We start from the raw sequence: 22,159 nt of genomic DNA on the forward strand, positions 1-22,159 counted from the left end.
AGTACTAATTATTAAGAGTAGAAACGCCAGCCATTAGGAAGGTAAAAATATCGCCGAAAAATAAGGAAAGAGGAGAGGAGAAAAAAAAAAGGAAAAATGGTGTAATTGAATCCCTAATTTAAGGCACTAATTATGAATTGTATATAATTTATAAACAATCCTTGTTTAGAGTGAATAATATACAAAATTAAGACAATTTTGATAAATAAGTTTCAAATATTGTATGACGGAAAAAATCTCATTTACATTGATGCTTGTTTCTGATATGACTGGTGATTTCATGTTTCCGTTTGACATGAATCCCATTTTCTTCATCAGTTTAACATTCTTGTCACCAAATCATGACTAGAATATAACTTGTGCTTTCTACAAATATGACAGGCAATTTTTTTACATCATGTTACTTTTCTCCATTGATCTTCTCATGATAACTGCATCTGTAGAAACATTTTCCCTAAAGATTCGATACCCACAACAACAAAAAAGAAATAATGGCAAGATAACACTAAATCTAACTCCTAATTTCATCTGTCCGAAGCTAAGTATATCGATTGGCCGAAAATGGAACAAGGAAGAAAAATAAAATAACTGAAAACTGATTAAGATGAGATTACATGAAAGAAGGAACTTCTGCGCGAGCGGGTGCGGAAGAGAGCTTAAACTGCCCCAAAAGAAACCAAAAATGTCTCTGGGACTTGGAGATAAAACTTTTTGTTACAGAAACGATCATATTCGAGAAACAAAAGATTAAAGCAAGTGAAGTCATACACTTTAACCCTTTTAAGATTGCGGACTATTTCCTTACGTCTATATCTAGAGGGGAAAAACCCAAATAGGTTATGCACTTTCCTTCAGCTTTTGGCTTAAAGGGACAAGGAACACTGACAAACGGAAGAAGAAATAGATAAGCGATAACTATAAAACAAGTGTGTTAAAAACTAGGAAAAACTTTCTTCATTGTTAAGCTCGTAGACACCCATCAAAATAGCGCGTTGATTTTTGCAAGTCACATATGATCGAATAATTCAAGTAAAGAGCAGACTGAAATATACAGCTATCACATTTATGAAGTTAACAAGCAAGCTTTCCAGTTTTTCTACATTTGATGTATTCTCTCTAATGAAAGGCAACATATAATGATAAGGATTTAGCATACACATCTTACAAAGCATAATACAGAAGAAAAGAAACAATTGGTAGTGAATGCAATAGCAGATTTAGGCTCTAAACGAGAAGAGGAAAACCAACAATGGAAAATTGAACGACTTTTACAAAAACAAAAAAACGGATAAGAAAATACAAAAAGTTGAAACAAAAATTAAAAAAAAAAATCCACTTCAGCCAGCCAAGTGGCTGGGTGATCTGTTGAACATGGCATGCCACATGTAAGCTCTAGAAAGTACCATCTCAAGCTCTGAATGGCTCCAGTTATGAGTTGGAAGGTGCTGAAGGAACATAACCATCTCTTGGAAGTCAAGCTTCAGCAGCTTATCTGACCACTGCACAATAAACACAACATTGAGCAAATATACATAGCAAAGCTCCTTGAACAGCAATTCTTCATAGGAATATCAGGTCTAGTAAATAGAACAGGCAAAGGAATGCTCTAAGATTCAGTTGTGTATGGAAAATAAAATTGGTATTAGAAAGAGTATGAAGAACTACTGCTGCTCAAGAGACTTATAATGCATACGCAGGAAAATAACACTCTGGTCACAAGAAACAGAGGTTTTGGGTCAGTGACTGGAATACTGTGTAACGATACCCATGATAGATTCTTTCTTTGCATGGTCTAAGACCATGCGTCATATGTCAAGGGGTGCCTATAACTTATAATAATACTTGAACCCTGTTTCCTTCAATTCGATATTTACCAATCCATTCTGGACTTGTCTAACAAACCTTTCTTTCTAAAATAAGGTAAAAGAGTGTGTGTTTGTGTTAGTGTGTTTTTTCTGTATATGTAATGCCAGTAAGATTCAGGGAGTGTTTGGTATGAAAGGCAAATATTTTTGAAAAATGAGTTCCAGGAAAACATTTTCCTTCATACCAAACACACCATCAATGTCATCACATAAATCTCAAGCAGATATTAAGAGAAATCTTACTGTGAGCAGAAAGCTTGCAGCAATATATACAAGAAAATCTGGCAGCGCATCACCTTCTGCAAGGTATGTATCCCACAATCGAGAAACAAGATGGAAAGGGATCTGCAAGAATAGATTGATTAGGTCTCTGTCTTAAGGTATTCTTTACTATGACACCTGAAAAGGGCTTTATCAACAATGCAGAACTTAGAAAAAGGATGAAAAAAAAAATTAATATGATAAAGGCAGAAAAACAAACCTCGCGTATCAAGAGACAGTTGAACCAGCGAAAAGCAAACTGGAGAAATTCAAGCCCTTGCTCTTCCATGTGTGTTGACACAGGTTCTATTAAATGGGGAGGAACCAAATATCAAAATTATAACATGTCACGTAAAAAATTTCTGAAAGAATATATATAGACAGGACGGAGAGAACAGTAATTATGCTGCCATTTCTTAGTCACCCTACTTTCGGTTCTCGTACTTTGTTACCTCAAAAACCACAGTTTAATCATGGTTAACCTCTAATACTTCAGAAGCAAATTAGGGTTTTCTTACACTTGATGAAATTCAACATTTTATCAGCTTCTTTTAACATTTTCTAGTAATTAGTCTTGTAATGTGTTTTTTTTTTTGAGAATGGTAACATAAAACTTGTAATGTGTCTTTACCATGTCCAAATGTTCACGTGATTCAAGTTCCAATTATCAAAAGACAATCTCAGCCACCTCCATCAACAAATTATAGAAAATACCTACATGTGTAACCCATTGCAACCAATACAGAACAATCTTAGCTGGCCAAGACAAATAGAATGAAATAAATACTGGTTCCAACAGTAAAACACCCTCATAATGATGCCAATCATAGAGGTATGCGTCCTTTTTCATACGGTCATAGAAAGTTAACTTATTCACAACATAAATAAACATATAATATGCTGAAATGTTTTTTGCTTAACCTTTAAAATAAATCACTGTTTCACATATAGGAAATCAGTACTGTTTGACACCAAATTCCAGATTTCTTGTATTATGCAGTAGTTAAAAAAAACAAATAAAGTAGAAACCACTAGGATATTACCATCTATCCGTCTAACCAGCTCCTTTAGCTTAAACACAAGGCGCTGGATTCCTGGTTGAGCAAATGTGTAATGGTCTTGCATCCCATCAAGCAATTTTGATAGACACCAATAACAGTCAGCTTCTATGCCAGATATTTTCTCAGAAGGCAGATCAGACATCATCCATTTGTCAATGCTCCCTTGCAAGTGTTCTGACAAGAAAACAACTAAGAATGGTGTTGCAAGATCATTTATTCCCTGCACATATCCACTCGCAGGGTGCCGGATGGCCCTAGAAAGGAAAATGATAAATCACCAACATATGAGAGAGCATACAAAACACCAACATGAGCAATTAAAAAAGGTTAACGGATGCCCATGCATCTTCTACTCTTTAAGTTTTATTTTCTGGACACCCTTAAGGGGATGGCTACTACGGCCTAGGGGTGTGCATTCCGGTTTTGATTTGGTTTTGTATTTGGATCCACTTTTTCAGTTTTCCGTTTTCGCAATCCAGATAGGGGTTGAACTGTGTTTTAGTGCTGCCAAGCTTCCAGTTGCGAGAGCACAACCACTTATACCGATTTACTTGATACTTATCCCCTATTGCATTGAATCAATAAAAAAAAGAGGTCAGTGCAACGGCCCCCTATTGGTTGATCCAATATTGAACGGGGATGAGCAATCCAATCAAAACCAAAATAAATTCGGTTTGGGCTTTATTTCTCTCTTTTCGATTCGGTTTGGTTTGGGTTATTGGATTTCTCTTAATTGCTATAATCATTAATTTTTATTTGGTTATAAGAATGAGCAAGGTATTGTACATAGCAAAATCTTAGTGTGCTACTTGGTGTATAAATCAGTAACTATAAAGAAGAGGAGATCATAAATTTCTCATGATTCTTTTTTCTTTCCATACATACATATCCTTGTCGAGATGTACGTGCTTTCTGAAAAAAAAAAAGATAAGTTCATGAAACAACAAAAATTGTGAGTTCGCTTACAAGAACTCTCTGATGGAAGAGAGATCCTTAATATTAATCAAGCTAACTCATAAAACGAAAGTCACCTTATACTCGGAAATGATCGTTTGAAAAACTTGAAACCATTTTTCACACTCTCAGAAAATGTCAAACATAGCAAACATATAGATAAATAAGGATATAATCTCGGTAGTTGATTAAAAATTACAAATAAATTAAGTAGATCTTATCTGAAAATTCGTTTACAATATCTTCTGCTAACTGACATACTGTGGCACCAAACGTTAAGTATATTGTAGTTGCAAAAGTAAGAAAACTGAAAGACAGAAAGATGGGAACTAGGAAAGAAGAGTCCAAGCTTAAGACAAGCAAATCCCTAAATTTTAAAAAACACAAGATATTTAAGTGCAAAATAAAAATAAAAATAAAAAGTATATATTAGTAATTCGGGATTTTGTTTTTTTCAATTTTTATTTTAAAAAATACGTATTCAAACCGAAAACCAACAATCATAAATTTTTATCTAAGACCAAAAAATAAAAAAAGGAAAACCAAAACATTCGCTTTGCTTTGGTTTTTCCGTTTAATCCGACTAACGCACATCCCGAATGGCTACTACCAATTTCGACCATGCCAACAACCCATTACAACCCAATCATTGCTTTCTCATCTAGTTCCACATCTTAACTTAGTGGTGGCAAAATGGTTAAAAGAAAACAGTTAACCACCCATATTATCCATTAAAAAATGGATTGGATAATGAACTTTTTAAAAACGTGTCAAATATGGATAAGAACCATATTATCCATTTAGAAAATGGATAACCAATAGGTAACCAATGGATAACCAATGAGTTTAACTTTTACATTTGTAAAGCCTCAAATTGGGGGTTGCTCAAGTTTGGGAGACTAGGAATTATCCCAAAAGTGATCATATTCAAAAAGTCATGGATAATATGGTTACCCATATTATCCGTCGGTTAACCCATTTTTTATCCGTATTAAATATGGGCCGGGTCGGATAATTTATCCGTTTTTCTATTACCCGTTTTCGACCCGAACCATATCCGACCCGACCCGCATGTTTGCCACTCGTATCTTAACTAAAGAAATGAATGTAATATTTTCTTTCCTCTTCCCTTTGTAGAGAAACTTTGGATTCAAGGAGAATGTTACAGATAACAAATACGGAGAAGTAGTTTACCAAATGTAGAGTATGCGCTCCAGGGATTTCTGAACTTGTGCTTGTTGGAAAAAAGAAACATCAGGCACCGTTCTAGGGCAGTCAACAGCAATCTAATAGCACAAGAAAAGTAGTAGTTATATGATTGATGACATCCGGAAAGTGAGGCATAAAAAAGATCAAAACAGACAACCCAACAGCATCTATAAGGGGTTGAGGGCTAGCTCTCTTGGTGAGCTCCCTGCCTTCCACATTAAAGGTGGAGGGTTCAAACCCCATCAGTAGCATAGCTTCCCCTTCCCCTTTCCCCCTCCTCCGATGTAATTAAAAAGAACAGCATCCATAATACCTGCCGAAGCATGTTGATCTCTTCATCTGTGCGCTCAATATCTGAAATGTCATAGTACTGAGCAACACAATCAAGATAATCTAGACGCTTTCTTCTCAGAACTCCCTCCCTTCTATCTGAATTAGGGGGTGCATATCCCTGTTGTCAGCTCATTATTTAAATTTCATAAAAAGCAACAAACTATGTCTAATAAGAAAACCCGCAATCTAGTTTGGCAGGTTTTGTAAACAATGTAGGAAGCAAGCAAACTTGTGTACAGGAATATTAGCAAACTGAAGCAGAGATCAAGTGATTAGCGAGCTCTGGCTAAAAGCTCAATTTCAACAAAAGAAGTTCACAGGATAGGCTAATATATCCCCAAATAAATACCAAAACCAGCAACTACTATTATCAGAACTCATATTTTAAACAGCGCTGCATGGAATGCTTCATATACAAGATTCTTTTAAGTACTTCTACAGGTTAACCAGAGATTACTAATATCAAAAAAATTATACAACGGCACTACATGAAACGCTTCTTTTTTTTTTAACCGAGAAATGCTAAAGGGCCAATGGCGCACGCTCGAAGCTGAGTGGATGACAGACCCCTACCTCTACCCTTCTCTTAAATACCAGACTTCTTTTTTGAGATTGAAAAATACAAGACTTTTATCTGCAGCATGGTTTGAATCCGTGGCATGCGCCTAACCCACACATCGCATTGCACTCTTACCACTAGACCAAAGCCTTGGGAACCACCGCATGAAATGCTTCATATACAAACATCTTTTAAGAACTCTTTTTTATCAGCATAAAACATCTTTTAAGAACTTTTATAGGTTGGTTGTATTCTTGAGTACCAGGACAAAGGAGAGTCCCAACTTCTAGAAAACAAGTTGGGGTCGGCTATATGAATCCTCACTTCTTTATTTAAGCTCAACTCATATATATATATATATATATATGAGTTGAGCTTAAATAAAGAAGTGAGGATTCATATAGCCGACCCCAACTTGTTTGGATATATATATAAGTAATAATAATAGTAATATTAAAAGTTCTCTAATAGGTCTAAAACTTATTCCCAACTAGTAAATAGTACCTATATGTATCTTTTTCTTCCATTGTATCTTATCTTTAGTTAAGTTGCATTGATTCCAAGGAATTGTATGTCTTTCGAGACAACTTCCATTCATGTGATGTTACATCTACCCAGTCCTTTTTTAACACCTTCATTCACCATAGCTTCACACCCACTGACTGCTGCATCTGTAGGTCGACACAATACATGACCAAACCATCTCAAGCGACCTTCTCGGATTTTATCCTCAGTGCGTGCTACTTGCAGCTTCTAGCGAATGTAGTCATTTTAATCTTATCTAATCTTGTATGACTGTACATCCATCTTAGCATAGGCATCTTTGCAACACTCTTTTATTGGACATGTTGGATTTTAGTGGCCCAACATTCTCTACCATATAACATTGACAGTCTCATAGTTCTATAAAACTTACCTTTCACTTTGGTAAGCATCTTTCTATCACATAACACCCTGGTAGCACTTCTCCATTTCAACCATCTTGTTATTAATCTTATGAGTAACATCTTCATCTATCATTTCATTCTCTTGAAATAACGAGCCTAGATACCTAAACTGCTTGCACATTGGCAGCGCAAATCCCTTCTAGTCTCACCTCAACTTTGTCCTTCTCATGCTGACTAAACTTCCAATACATGTATTCAATCTTTACTCCTACTTACCCTAAAACCCTTACTCTCTAAAGTGCTTCTCCATAATTCAAGCTTTTGGTTGACACCTCGCTAGTTTTGTAATTAACACAATATTATCAACAAATAGTATACATCATGAGACCTCATCTTATATTGTGTTGGTTAGCTCATCCATTACTAGGGTAAACAAGTAGGGGTTCAATGCCGATCCATGGTTAGACCCACTTTATTGGGAACTCCTTTGTATCTCCTACTACTATTTTCACGCTCTCTGTCATACATATCATTTATGGCATTTATATATTTGATATGAATTTCTTTCTTCTTCATCACCCACCAAAGGACCTTTCACAATAGTTTATCCTAATCTTTATCTAAGTCAAGAACACCATCAGTAGGTCTTTCTTCCTTTCGCGATAAATTTCCATCAATCTTCATAGCAGGAATATAGCCTCCGTATAAATTCAAATGCTGAAGTGCTGGACCAGGGAGGGTCTACTCAAGAAAGCAGCTCAAAAGACCTGAAACACTGTTCCTCAAGTTATCAGGTGGTCTGTCTGGTTGAAAGAAACAACAGAATTTTTTAAGGCAAAAGAAGAATATACAGTGCCTTAAACTTAATTGCATTTTGTTGATCGCTTTTTGGTGCAAACTAGTTTTTGTACCAGATGTAGATGACATTTTAGACGCAATTGCTGATTTGCACAACCTGTAATTACGCCTGTTGCACTGGCTTAGTGCAAATATTTATATAATATATTATTTATCCCTTAAAAAAAAATCCAACCTAGCTCTCTGTCACTCTTGTGTGTTCCTAAGTCCAAGTTCTATCACTTTTTCCAAGAATTTCATCGTATGACTTATGAGTTTAATGCCACGATAGTTCACACAACTTTCAATATCTCCTTTGTTTTTATAATTTGGATTCAGGGTACTCTTCCTCCATTCATAGGGCATCCTACAACTTCTTAGTATAACATTGAATAACTTGGTGAGTCATTCTACTCCAACCTCTTCAAGACACTTTCACACCTCTATAGGGATACTATCTGGACCACAAGCTTTTCTAATCTTCACATTTTATGGCGTCCTTTACCTCTGTCGGCTTAATTAAATGAGTGTAGTTAAAGTTCTATCTACACAGACGCGTAGAGGTCTAAAATGTTATTCTCTTGGTTCGAGTTTATCAATAGATCAAAATAACCTCTTCATCTCTCCTTGATCTCATTATTTCCTGTCAATATTTTTTGAGAATACACTTCACCTGGTTTAAATCCTTACCTTTCTTCTCTCCCGGACGTGTCATGCTAGTTTAAACATTTTTTTCTCCCTTTCCCATGTCCCTTGATTTTAGTACAAGCCACTACAGCTTCCTTTGGACTTAACTAATAGTCTTTTAGCTTCCCTCTTAGATATCTTGTATTCTTCAAAGGCCTCTCCATCTTCTGCTTTTGGCAACTTCCTATAACACTTTCTTTTAGCTTTAGTAACTCTTTGTACCTCCTCATTCCACCATCAGGATTCCTGTGGTCGAAGTCCTAGACCTTTAGACATACCTAGCACTTCAGTTGCTACTTTTCGAATGCAACGTGACATCCCTTCCACAAGATGTCTATGTCTCCCTCTAAGTCTCGAGCTCCCTGCTCCCGTAGTTTTTCTTAAAACACTAATCGGTGAGCGCCTTTTAATGCCCACCACCTAGTTCGTGGTTGCTTGCAAGTCGTCTCATTTCTCACTCTACTCTAAAGCTTTACATCTAAGACTACTAATCTACGTTGCATGGTCATTGCTTCTCCTAGAATAACCTTATGCAGTATATGACAGAACATGGCCACCACATCAAACTATACATGAGTGTACGACTCCACAAAAACTAAACATAAGTTCATGCATTTGATGCTACAAATGGGTAATGAGATTATACAGTTGCATAGCTTGACATTGTGCATATGTCACAACCATCCTATCAGTAATAGCTCTGCCCACACTGAAATGATAGTGGAAGGCATGCCATCCTCACTAGAAGGATTGAACATCTGCAGAACAAGAGGGATTGCACTTGAAATGTACAGCTCACTGCCCCCTCTGTTTCAGTCTTTGGTGGCCCAATGCAGTGACATAAGATGGCCCATTTACAAGTGAATCATTACTTCCAAAGTTTGTCACCAGAGTGCAAATCTAGCTTCACTCTTTCAACTTGTTCAACTTCTCTTCTTAAATAATTCATAGATGATTTGTACCTAGGTATCCTGGATTACAAACTATCTTGGTAGGGTAAGAAGTCCTATTCTAGGATAACCATCTCCGGGATTCTCTATGTTAGAATAGTTATGTGAATATATGAAATTGGTCAGTCCCGTATGTAATAGGAATAGGTTATGTGTTATGTATACATATAAATAGGGCTCATTGTAACATAGAATAAGAAGCAATAATATTTTCTCCCGTGCTTTCTCACATGGTATCAGAGCATTAGTGAGAAAAGATCGTTGTGCGTCATTCCAGCGATATCCGGGAAGAAAGAACTAAGTCACCGTGCAATTTTACGGTGACCTAAGTGACTGATTTGTGTCATCTCACGTTTGGTGAGTGTTGTGCACAAACCAACACCACCATTAGACTCTGAAAACTCCAGCGACCAAACCCCATTAAGATTCTCCGACAACAGACACCCCACGCGCCTTCACGCACCACCCAAATCTGTGATTCCGCCGGTGCGTCTGTCCCACACACCGACGCGTGCGTGCTTCTCTGGCCATTGTTTGGCCGAGCTTCTTCAGGACAGCCTGTTCGCACAGCAATTCCGAGTCCACCAGTACTGTTTCCGACAGATTCCGACAACTTTGGAATTTTCCGGCGTGACCAGTGTTTTCCCAGATATTTCGTCGGTTTTCTAGGAGTTATTGATTTCCACTATTTCAAGTTAACCCTACAACTTTTAGTCAAGAATTTGAGAAATTAATTGTAGCGACATGGGATCCAATACTATGAATAGTTGGATGGTTTCTCTACCGGATTATATTGAGTTGCTTCAGTACAAAGCATGTAAACAGACATCTTCAGAGACAACTTCCGTTGTTCAAACATGTAATAGCGTGACTTGTGTCTCCCAATCTTCATCCTCCAATTCTTAGGTCATTGATTCAGGTGCATCTGATTATATTTCTGGTAACAAATCTCTTTTCACTAGTATTTCATATTCTCAAGCTCTTCTAACAGTCACAATGACCAATGGGTCTCAAACCATGACAACTGCAATAGGTCAAGCAAGTTCACTTCCTTCCTTACATTTAGATTCAGTTCTTTATGTTCCCAGTAGTCCTTTTAATCTCATAGTCATTAGTCGCTTAACCAAATCACTTAAATGCGCTGTTTTATTTCTTGATGACCTTGTTTTTATACAAGAACGCAGTATAGGGCGGATCATTGGTACCGGGCGTGAATCAAATGGACTTTATTACCTTATCCTTGCTAACTCACATGGACTCACATCTTGTCTTCTTTCAACAACTTGTCTGATTCACCAGATTTATTACATAAACGGTTGGGACATCCTAGTTTGTCAAAACTTCATAAAATGGTACCTGGTTTATCTCACTTGTCCACTCTACAGTGTGAGTCATGTCAGCTTGGTAAGCATACTCGCTCTCATTTCCCTCGATGTCCCGATAATCGAGCGGAGTCATCTTTCACTTTAGTCCATTCAGATTTTTGGGGTCCTAGCCGGGTCAGTTCTACCTTGGGATTCCGCTACTTTGTTTCATTGATGATTATTCCAGGTGCACTTGGATATTTTTGATGAAAAATCGGTCTGAGTTATTTTCTATTTTCCATACCTTCCACGCTTGAACTCTCAAGGAATCATTCATCAAACATCTTGTGCGTGCACATCTCAACAAAATGGGGTAGCTGAGAGAAAAAATAGGTATCTCATTGAGACTGCTCGCACACTTCTCATTAAGTCTCATGTTCCGTTGCGTTTTTGTGGCGATGTAGTTCTCACAACTTATTATTTGATTAATCGGATGCCTTCATCTCCCATCCAGAATCAGATTCCGCATTCAATATTGTTTCCCCAATCACCCTTATACTGTTTTCCCCCTCGTGTTTTTGGGAGCACATGTTTCGTTCATAACTTAGTCCCTGGAAAAGATAAGATAGCTCATTGTGCTCTAAGTGTGTCTTCCTTGGTTATTCTCGTGTTCAGAAGGGATATAGTTGTTACTCACCTGATTTTCGTAGGTGTAAGGTTTTGGTAGATTCATAGTAAACATAAGAGATCTTGTTACTCCTAACAAATGCTTATTTTTCCTTTCAGCAACAACATTTTGTGCACTGGTATAAACCTATAAGGGCAACTAGACTCCAAATAAGCACCAAAATATTTTTCAATGCATTCTGTGCCATTGTCAATTCGCAAGATTTTTACCTTAGCCTCAAATTGGGTACAAATCATCTTATGAAATGACTGAAAATAGGAGAAAACTGCACTTTTGGCTTTTAACAAATACACCCAAGTCATCCTAGTGTAACAATCAATGAAAATAACAAACCATCGACTACCCAACAAAGAAATTGTTTGAGTAGGAGCCCATACATTAGAATGAATAGTCGAAAAAGAAGTTGCACTTTTATTGTCACTTAAAGGATAAGAGTTCCTTGTATGCTTGGCAAATTCACAAGCATCACAAAACAAAGATTCAAACTCAGTTCTGGAAAACAAACTAGGATATAACTTCTTTAAAACAAAAAATGATGGATGCCCCAACCGTTTATGCCATTGTATTAGTTCTTGGTTGACATCCTTAGTTCCTCCAAAAAAGGCCCGACCAAAGTCTCGAGTTCTATGAATCCAATATAAGTCATCATGCAATTTACCACTGCCAATCTTCTACCTTATTTGAAGATCCTAAAAAACACAATGATCAGGGAAGAACTCGACACTACAATTTAGTTTTTTGGTGATGGCACTAACAGGTTAATAGGAAACTCAGGCACATGGAGAATGGATGATAATGTAATATCAAGTGTACAGACAACAGAACTTGTTCCAAAGACAGGAGTTAGGGAGCCATTGGCTATTCTGGCATAATCCTCTTTGGGAATGGAGAGTAGTTTTGAAAGTCTTTAGAGGAGCCTATCATGTGTCTATTCGCATAATAATCAATAATCTAAGAATTAAGGTGAACATTAAAGGCAATACATGACTACACGTAATTGGAAGTGGAAACATTAGAAGAATCAAGTTTGTTCAGGAGACGATGAAGATGCTGAACTTCGTCTGAAGACAAAGCTTCTCCAAAAGCAGTTTCCTTGGATGTCTCCACATTTACTGATATTCGCCTGAACCCTTGATGGACTTATACATTTTCCTCCCCGACCTCTAGTTGGCCTACTATGCAGTTTCCAGCATGTCTCCTTTGCTTTGGCTTTAAACAATAATCACAGTGCATGTGATCTTTATCAGAAGTGATTGCCCTTGGTTGCTCATGAGACATAGTTAACCCAGACTTCTCGGTTGGTGCTGAATAAGAGGGTGTTTGGATTGGCTTTTAAAAAGTAGCTTATAAGCTAAAAGCCATAAGTTGGCAATACCCAACTTTTGGCTTTTGGCTTATTTTTGTACTTTTCACGCCTAAAAATAAGTGCTTCTAAGCACTTTTATCATTATCAAACACCACAAACTAGAAAAGTACTTAAAAGGCAATAAGCACTTAAAATAAGCCAATCCAAACACCCTCTAAAGCATGACCCCTCGTCGACTCTTTTCCTGTTGAACATAAGAGTATGCATCCGCAAAAGAAGGAAAAGGAATTTTACCGAGAACTTAAACCCTGGTCTGATCATACTCTTGGTTCAAACCGGCCATAAAATCATAAACCATTTCCTTTTCAACTAATTGTTGAAAGAGAACTGCATCAGCAGTACAATTCGCTTGGAGATCTTGATAATAGTCAATTTCCTGCCATAACCCACTTAATTCGGAATAGTAATCAGTGATAGTCAACTTACCTTGCTCAGTAGCATGAATTTTATTTCGAATCTCAAAGATCTAGGCATCATTTCCCTTGCGAGAGTAAGTGCCTCTAGTTGAATTCCAGATCTTTTTAGTGGTATCAAGCAATAAATATCGCTTAGAGATTCGGGGGTGCATAGTGTTCAAAAGCCATGTCATAACATGGGAATTATCAACATTGACCATAGTTAGGTTCAGACACAGCAGGTGCTTTCTTTTCTCTAGTAATATAACCAAGTAACTTTCTAGACTTGATAAAAATTAGACAAGATCTTGACCAAGAAAGATACGTATCAGCCCCATCCAATTTAACAGCACTAATTAGAGACATAGAATTATTATCTGTTTTTGTATCACCCATAGTTTGAACAAGTAATAATCCATAGTGTCAAAAAATTGAATAGGGATATTCAGAAATATAGAAATAAACTTCTAGAGATAGAATCTGCCTAATTTCGCCGGAAAAAACCATCGAAAAACTAGTCGGAAAAATTCTGCCTGGCCGGAATCTGCCGAAACTTGGATGGAAAGGGTTGGAAATAGTTTGAACAGGTAATAATCCTTAGTGTCAAAAAATCGAATAGGGATATTAAGAAATATAGAAATAAACTTCTAGAGATAGAATCTGCTTGATCTCGCCGGAAAAACCCACCGAAAAACTAGTCGTAAAAATTCTGCCTGGCCGGAATCTGCCGAAACTTGGATGGAAAGGGTCGGAATAGGCCTACGACCCGAGATCTGAAAATATTTCCGGAAAAAGTCATCGGAAAACTGCAGATCCGGCCGGAAAGCTAACTGACACACCGGAACCCTAAGTCTCTTTGATAAAAATAGAACTCTAGTGCTGCGAAGAGATAACTCACCTCAAAAAGGCAGCAATAACTCTAATACCATGTAGATTTGAGAAGAAGAAAAGACTTTTTTATGTTCTTACATCCCTAAGCAAAAGTATTTATACACAAGGTCTTATGACTATTTTAAGAAGGAAAATAAATTACAATCAATCAGAATCAAATCAAATTTTCCCTAATAATCAAGCCAATCAACATTATGATATAAGGAAGAGTTGATGGAAGGAGTTGAAGGTTTTTGCCAGCTACTAGATTACATTTCTAGTTGTGGGCCCTTCAAGATCTTACCCCCTTTTTTTATCTTCGTTCTTTTTTTTCTTTTTTCTTTCTTTATTTCTTGTACTTCAGCATCTCCTTGATCCCATGTTAATATATAATTCCTCGTATCTACTGACCTAAAATTTTTCCAGAAAAATAAAGTTAATTAGAACCATACCAAAAGAAGCCTCCATATGTTGGGTCGCAAATATGATGGGATACCATTCCAAGCTAATTCTCGCAATTTTTCTGCAAGAGAAGTTGGGAAGTACATAAAGAAGAAAATGCAACAATCAGACCGGTAATAGCATTGAGAATTAACAAAATAGCTTTCCAAGTTGTAAGTTGTAACAAACAATAGTTACTAAATCTTCAAATCTATGCAAGTCATCAAGAAGGAAGAAAGATCAAAACCCGTGTGAGAGCAAACCAGAAACAGTAGTTTCGGTTATGATATGTGTAGAACTATCTCTTTTAGTCTGAACATTAAAGGCCTAGCTAGTGAAAATTCACAAAGCCCGTGAGACTAAAGAATGGAAGCCAAAGAAAGCATCACCTTTGTGATCAACGTGCCAAAGGATATGCCAATGATAGTATTTAAAGTGGCAGGGAGGGATGTAGTAATAGGCCACTACGACAATTTCGAGCCTCCAAAAGGCTTATCCTTGGCCGGAGATCAAAGCTCTTCTTTAGGTATAGTAAGAATTTCAAGTAAGCGTACAATGAGCCGCTCAAAATCTTGACGCAAATGAACCTTCCCATTTCATCAGCAGCAGGTATCAAGTAACTCTATCCATCAACGCTTGGATAGATAGAAAAAAATCACCTAGTATTTTTTTGCCTCCACTGGGATTTGAACCTGCGACCTCATGGTTTTCACCCACTTCATTGACTACTAGGCCACACCCTTGGGTGCATACTAGTTTATTGCCTTTCTTTAAGTTATACTTTTTAACTGTCCCAATCTATTATTATAAAAAAGTTCTAATTTCAAGGATACCAAGATTAGTTAGCGCTTCATCAAACATTTTTCTTTCATGGGTAACAGGTACTTTATGTTCATGAGCATTGTAATTTTTGATAGACCATAAATTACTTTTGGCAGGTTACATACTAGTTTCTAGTTCTTTTTCTTTCCTACTGGGTAGGTGTCTTAGTGGAGTTCCTGTCAAAATGTTTGTATTGAAGTCGTAAAGTCAGGTGAAACCTTTTGTCTAGTATTATCAGTTTTTTCTTTTAATTTGTAACTTCTGAAGACTTGTAGCTGTTGTTAAATATTGCATGATGGATTTTCTCCTAGTCTTTTACTTAATCCTGAGAGTCAACTGATAATGAAGTTCCGAGCGGCTCAAACTTTCTATCTTCTTCAGATTTAAGCTGCATCACCTAATTCCATTCCCCCATCTCAACAAGGTGCGGTGAACAGGAACATTTTCCTGCATCTATTCATTTCCAGGAACAAAGGAAGCATACTAATTTAAGCATTACATCCCCTACCCTGAACTTTAAACCCAATTGCAGAGAGATCATAGGGATATAAGGAAATTCTCCTCTCAAAGACTATTGTAGGCGAAACTAGAATTTCAACTCTCACACAGCATCATCAAGATGCTCTACAAATCCTCCAAGAGCATTTTCAGCTATCACAAAAATATTTTCTTTTTTCATTGAGGTCTAGAAACAGTATTAGTCGCATTATTACATTTTTGTGCATCTACACTACATCAATGTTCCTTTGAATTAGTTATAGCATCTGTGTTAAGTCATAAGCTCATTTGTTACACATTTGGTAGATCGGGAAAGGTACCAAGCATCTTCAATGCATTTGCAACAATATTTTATGAATTGTTAGGGGACCTATGTCAAGGATTTTCAAACCCGGAGCATACTTGAAACAAATGAAAAAAGAAGAATAAGGGGAAGGGAGAGGGTCAGGAAGGTTGACCGCCTTAAAGGGACTGCCTTTTCATGGTGAGAAAGGAAATTCTTCTCCCAATTTCTCAAAGAAATTAATAGTGAAAAGTTCAGGAGTAAATGCATGTAAAGGATACTCAATCATTAACTAGTCAAACAAAAGACATCTTTTTAGGATCTTGGCACCCATAGGTTCCCAAATAATAAGCTCTCACCACTATATGCCAAATTTTGACAAGAGACATTTGCTCAAGTGGTAAGCAACCTCCACCTCCAACCTTAAGGTTGCAGATTCGAGTCATCAAGGGAGCAAAGTGGGGAGCTCCTAGGGAGGGATAAAAAGAAATCATAAAACATATGCCAAATTATGCAAGAAAAGAATCATATATGTTTATATAACCAAAAACATATCTTGGTACCTAGAATAACAGTTGGCGCTGATAATTCTTTGGTGAATTTCATTAGCCTAGCTGAATCAGTAGCTCTTGAGCCCATCGATGGCTTCTGTACTTCGTTGGATGTGTGTTCTAAATTTGAAGTGGACGATTTTGACTGGCTAGCGGATGAGCTAGCATTCAGATTGCTTCTCTTTTGCAGCTCATCCTGATATACAAAGAAAAGAGCTTACTTATGCTGATACATATAAGCAATAGATATACCACAAATCCCAGTACACTGAATATCAGCACCGGTCATACCTCAAAAGATCCATCTGTCTGTTGGCTTGGTCCCGTCTCACTATCTCTTGGACTGCCATGATTATCCGGAGACCTCACTGTTGAGTTTTCCACTGGGTCTGACCTCCGTGTAATCAGTACTTTGCCAGGGAAACTGCGTCCCTTTAGCAACCTGCATCACATCATAATTTTTGTGACTTCCTTGTTAAAAGTTATAGCAAAAAAGAAGGTGTTCTGATTCAAAAAGAATCAAACCAAGAAATCAACATCCTTGACTGTTAAATACCAACGATTATTATTTTAGAGGGTTTTTTCTTTAATCAGTAAAGATAATGATTTCAGATAGTGCTTCAGGGCCATAGCTATGAGACAAAGTTGCAACATGTTAACAAAAGAAGTCACTAGAATGGCAATATCCAATAAAAGGATAAGAAGCAATAAGTATGTGCAATGCAGTTCACGTTCAGGGGCTAAGTTTGGGCTTCTTTCCTCAGCATTTCTTTTTTGCTCAACCCTTCTACAGCAAACTATTAAAATACTAATGAAACCGGAAATGGAGTTGTTAAATGTATCATTAAAAATTGTAACCATTAACTTCAAGAAATAAGTAAAAAGTCACTTTATATGCAAACAAAGTTGTTCATCTCCTACTGCTAGTTTATGCTGGAGCTAGCACCAATAGTGAAGAAACTAGGCAAGGTGCATAACCAAATTCCTCCATAGGCAAAAAAGAAGCAGAGCTTTTGGGCACTGATCAATGGTTCAAGTCTACCTAAGGATGCCTCATCTGCATACACCAATGTCTTGTCGCCCAACTTCATTTGATCAAATAAAGGCTAAATTTTGCTCAACTATCCTCAAAAGCTGAGCACTTGAAATAGGATTCTCCTGGGAATCCAAGTTTTGAGTTTTTGGCATATCACCTTACAGACAAATGTACTGAGCTTGGTGTTAACTATTTCTCTTTGTCCTAGTAGTAAGTAGCACAGAAATTCATAAAAGGAAATGATAAATATTAAATGCATTTCTAATCACAAATCCACCATTCAGATTACAGAATACGCGTACTCGTTCACTGATCAGACACTCCCCAAGTCCAATTGATCATAGATAACTTGAATTCCCTCAAAAGGGTACATTTAAAATGATAGGGGGAAAAGGGGATTTTACTAGAAATCTAAGTGGTGGGTTTATGAGAATTATATAGATCTGAATAAATAACAGGCATCAATTACCCTTGAACATTTCTGAGAGTTTGGTTGAATCTTGAATCAATAGTAGCATTCCTTGGATCTTCCTCCCTGTCGCTCCTCATGGTTTAATTTTTATCACTTGGCTGAGAAGCTCTCGAAACTTTGCTTTCAATGTTAAAGGAAGTTTGTTAGGAGGAGTACAATTGATGACGCCACAGAGATTTTTTATCCTGCCTTAATATGGTACAGCTTCAACTGCGCATTAGTACAACTTCTTGATGCGTGTTTTGCTCTGGCATAACCAAAGTTGCTCTCTCCACATACTTTGACAAACTGGGCGCCATTTTTTTTTTTGGGGGGGGGAGGGGGCGTTGCTAAATTTCGACAATATATAAATTTAAGCAAATAAAAAGCAAATGTTTGTAGCTGTGGGATAAATTAAAAACTAAAAAGAAATAATCTTAGAACATAGTTATTCTACATTTTAAACTCTCATTTGTCTTTTTCAAATTCACAACTAATTTTTTCCACATATCTTATATAGCCACAGGAGGAATGCAACAAAAGGAGGCAAGCTGAGAAGTGAGAACTGTATTAAGCTTGTTTGACTCGTGATGTGATTCTTCGAGTTAACAAAGAACCAATCGATCAGGATCAAAATCTTGAAACGAAACGTGGTTTATGGGTTGAATTCAAAAAACAGCGTATCTCAAGGTGAAAGATGACGATATGAACTATAAGAAAGACTATTTACTCGTTCAAAATAAGTAAATATTGATGTTGCACCAGTTCAATGAAAGTTATAATTCTATGATATCAAAAGAACGAATTTAGATCAAGAACTAAAAAGTTCCTAAAGTCACTACTTGGAATCAATTAACGTGATAAAGAAACACCACACACAACTGAAAATAAGATAAAGACTATCTATACCTTGCTTGGAACCAAAAACAAGGATAAAGAAGACAAAATAGAGAAAAATACTCTATTGCAAATTAGGATCAACCTCCAAAAACGTGAATTCCTTTCTACAAGCCATGAGAACCTTTTATATAGGCCTAGAGTCTCTTCTCTGATGACTACATTTCTTCCTATTCTAATAAGGAATTAAAATAGCCAAAGACAAGGAAAGTAAAATCCATATTTTACAAGGAAAAGAAACTAGAATCCAAATAAAAGGCAAATCCTTATTCTAAAGGAATACAATAAAGCAAGCCTAAACTTATCAATAAAAGAAAACAAGAAATCCTTTCTTGTAAAGAACAATAAATCATATTTAAAGAAGGAAAGTTGGCTTCTTGAGATTCTTGGACTTCTTGCACTTCTTGAAAATAAGTTCATATGTTTGGACTTGAGCTCTAAAATATGATCTTGGCCAAAATTAATAAAATTTAACATAGATTCTTCCTTTTCATCATTCTCCCCTAGTTGAGAAAGACTCGTCCTCGAGTCTAAAGGCTCCAATAATGGCACAAGATTAGAAACTTCCATGATTTGGTTGAACTCATATTCACCAGGCTCTAAGTTGTTTTTTTTCAACTTGTCAAATAGCTTCATCGTGTTGTAACAAAGCTTACCATGTGGATGAACTAAATTTCACTTTCTCAATAGTAACTTCATACCAATATTTTTTCAATGAATCCTCTTAAATCGATTTTTAAACACTAATCCATAACCATAAGTTATTTTATTTTGATCTTCAGGAATCTTGAATACTTCAATTTTGTTGTGGATTATGTCATGGAAAAGAGTAGTCATAGCTCTCATGTAGGTGGCACCGACATTCTTGAGGCCAAATGGCATGACCCTATAACAGTAAACCCCCCATGGTGTGGAGAATGCTCTCTTCTTTACATCTTCTTCGTGCATCAAGATCTGGGGATACCCGACAAAATAATCCACGACGATTTTAGATCGTGCTTTGCGTAGTTGTCAATGATGATGTGGATATTGGGCAGAGGAAAGTCATCCTTGGGACTGCTTTGTTGAGATCTCGATAATCCACACATATCCTAATCTTTCCGTCCTTCTTAGGCACCGATACTATATTGGCCAACCAGGTGGGGTAGTTCGTGACTCTTACCACATTCACCTATATTTGCTTGGTGACTTCTTCCTTGATTCTCATACTCAAATCGGACTTGAATTTTCTGGGTTTCTACTTGATTGGTGGTTTGACAGGATCGGTGGGCAGTCGATGTGAGACAATGTCAGTGCTCAACCTAGCATGCCATCATATGACCAAGCGAATACGTCAATGTATTGTTGGAGTCGCTCAACCAATTCTTTCTTCTGTTCTGCCTCCAGGTGGGTGCTGATTCGAGTCTCCTTTACTTCTTCTTCATTTCCCAGATTGATCAACCATATCTCTTCGAGGTTGGGATTCTTCTTACTTTCTAACTGTTCTATCTCCTACGGTAGATTCTCGGGAATCATACTCTCATCATATTCCTTGTAATCCGCCTTGTTGTTAACGATTTGTTCAAGGGTTTCGTTACATTTCATAATTGTGGAATGCGGTTTTTTATTAATTTGATCACTGAAAAGAAAAGGGGAGTGTAAATTAAAATAAAGACAAGTTTTCGAAATACTTTATGAAGAATAAAATTTTATTTCATTGAAAGAAACGTCTTAGCATTAAATGAGGCGGTTTAACAAAAAGGCATCGTCATGATTCAAGCCTCAATTGATCATGCAATTTTCAAAAATTACTACAATTCTACACTACCAAGACTCCCGACGAACCAGAGATAGACTGGTTGTCCAGTTCAACGACGTCTCTTCTGGTTCGACATCCATAATGGTCGGTGTCTAGATGTCATCTTTACCGCATCACTCCTCAATCATTGCCACGAACAACTTTTCAATCCCATCGATAATTTCTTCTTCTTGCATTAAGCTTTGACCTAAACTCAGAACATGCTCTGGCACAAAAACTTTCTTCCCAGGGTCACTGTTATGGAATCCTCCAATTGCTGGATGGTATCCTAAGTCGGTAGCACCCTTCTGATGCTTCAGTTGAATTGGCTCAGTTATTCCATCTTATTTGACCCCCAACCCAGATCCTAGCTTGTACCCGTATTTCATCATCTCTCGGATCTCCATCCCTGACCCATATGGTGACTACATGTTGTGGTGCCGTTCATCCTTCTCTATTTTCATTGCTTGCATGATCTCGACCACATGAAAGGCGATCCCATCCAGCCCCTCTATAAAAGGAACCACGTGTTCTATATAAGCTGGATGACTCTATTCTCTATGTATCACTATTTTTTAACAATCCCATTCGAACTTCATACATTGATGGAGAGTGGAAGGAACTGCCCTTGCCATGTATATCCATGGCCGCCCAAGTAGAAAGTTGTAAGAAGACGAGATATCCATCACTTGAAATAACACTAGGAACTCAACTGGTCCAACTTGCAAAGCTAGATAAATTTCCCTAATGACATCTTTATGCGACCCATTAAAAACCCTTACCCTTACATGGCTTTCTTTCACCTTTATTATATGGATACCTAATTCTCGCAGAGTGGAGAACGAGCAAATATTAACTCCAGATCCCCCGTCGACCAGTATCAGAGATATGACCTTGTCTCCACACTTGACAGTGATGTGTAGAGCTCTATTATGATCCACTCCCTCTCCAGGAAGCTCACTCTTCTGAAAAGAGATCTTATCAGCCTCCACCATCTTCCCAATAGTTGCTGCCAATACCCTACTAGTGATATTGCCTGGCACGCTTACTATACTCAATACCTTTACCAAAGTGTCCATGTGACTCCCATAACTTATCAACAGATCCATGATTTATATGTGGGCAGGGGTATTTCTCAGCTGTTCTTCGATAGAGTACTCCTTAACCGACATCTTTC

At 37.1% G+C, this 22,159-nt stretch overlaps 1 protein-coding gene across 1 annotated transcript; it reads right to left on the bottom strand.

Moving 5' to 3' along the window:
- Positions 1-1,042: 1,042 nt before the first annotated feature.
- LOC104118807 (uncharacterized) lies at positions 1,043-18,646 on the bottom strand. The gene is made up of 10 exons (XM_009630168.4): positions 18,327-18,646; positions 17,113-17,263; positions 16,834-17,017; positions 14,679-14,749; positions 5,664-5,801; positions 5,336-5,427; positions 3,170-3,441; positions 2,347-2,432; positions 2,109-2,210; positions 1,043-1,499 (listed from the first exon to the last, which is right to left on the bottom strand). Exons 1-10 carry the CDS (start codon positions 18,404-18,406, stop codon positions 1,338-1,340), a joined length of 1,338 nt encoding a protein of 445 aa, XP_009628463.1. The 5' UTR covers positions 18,407-18,646; the 3' UTR covers positions 1,043-1,337.
- Between the last annotated feature and the right edge of the window lie 3,513 nt (positions 18,647-22,159).

This window comes from Nicotiana tomentosiformis, chromosome 9, assembly GCF_000390325.3.
Source record: "Nicotiana tomentosiformis chromosome 9, ASM39032v3, whole genome shotgun sequence".
Classification (NCBI taxonomy): Eukaryota; Viridiplantae; Streptophyta; class Magnoliopsida; order Solanales; family Solanaceae; genus Nicotiana; species Nicotiana tomentosiformis.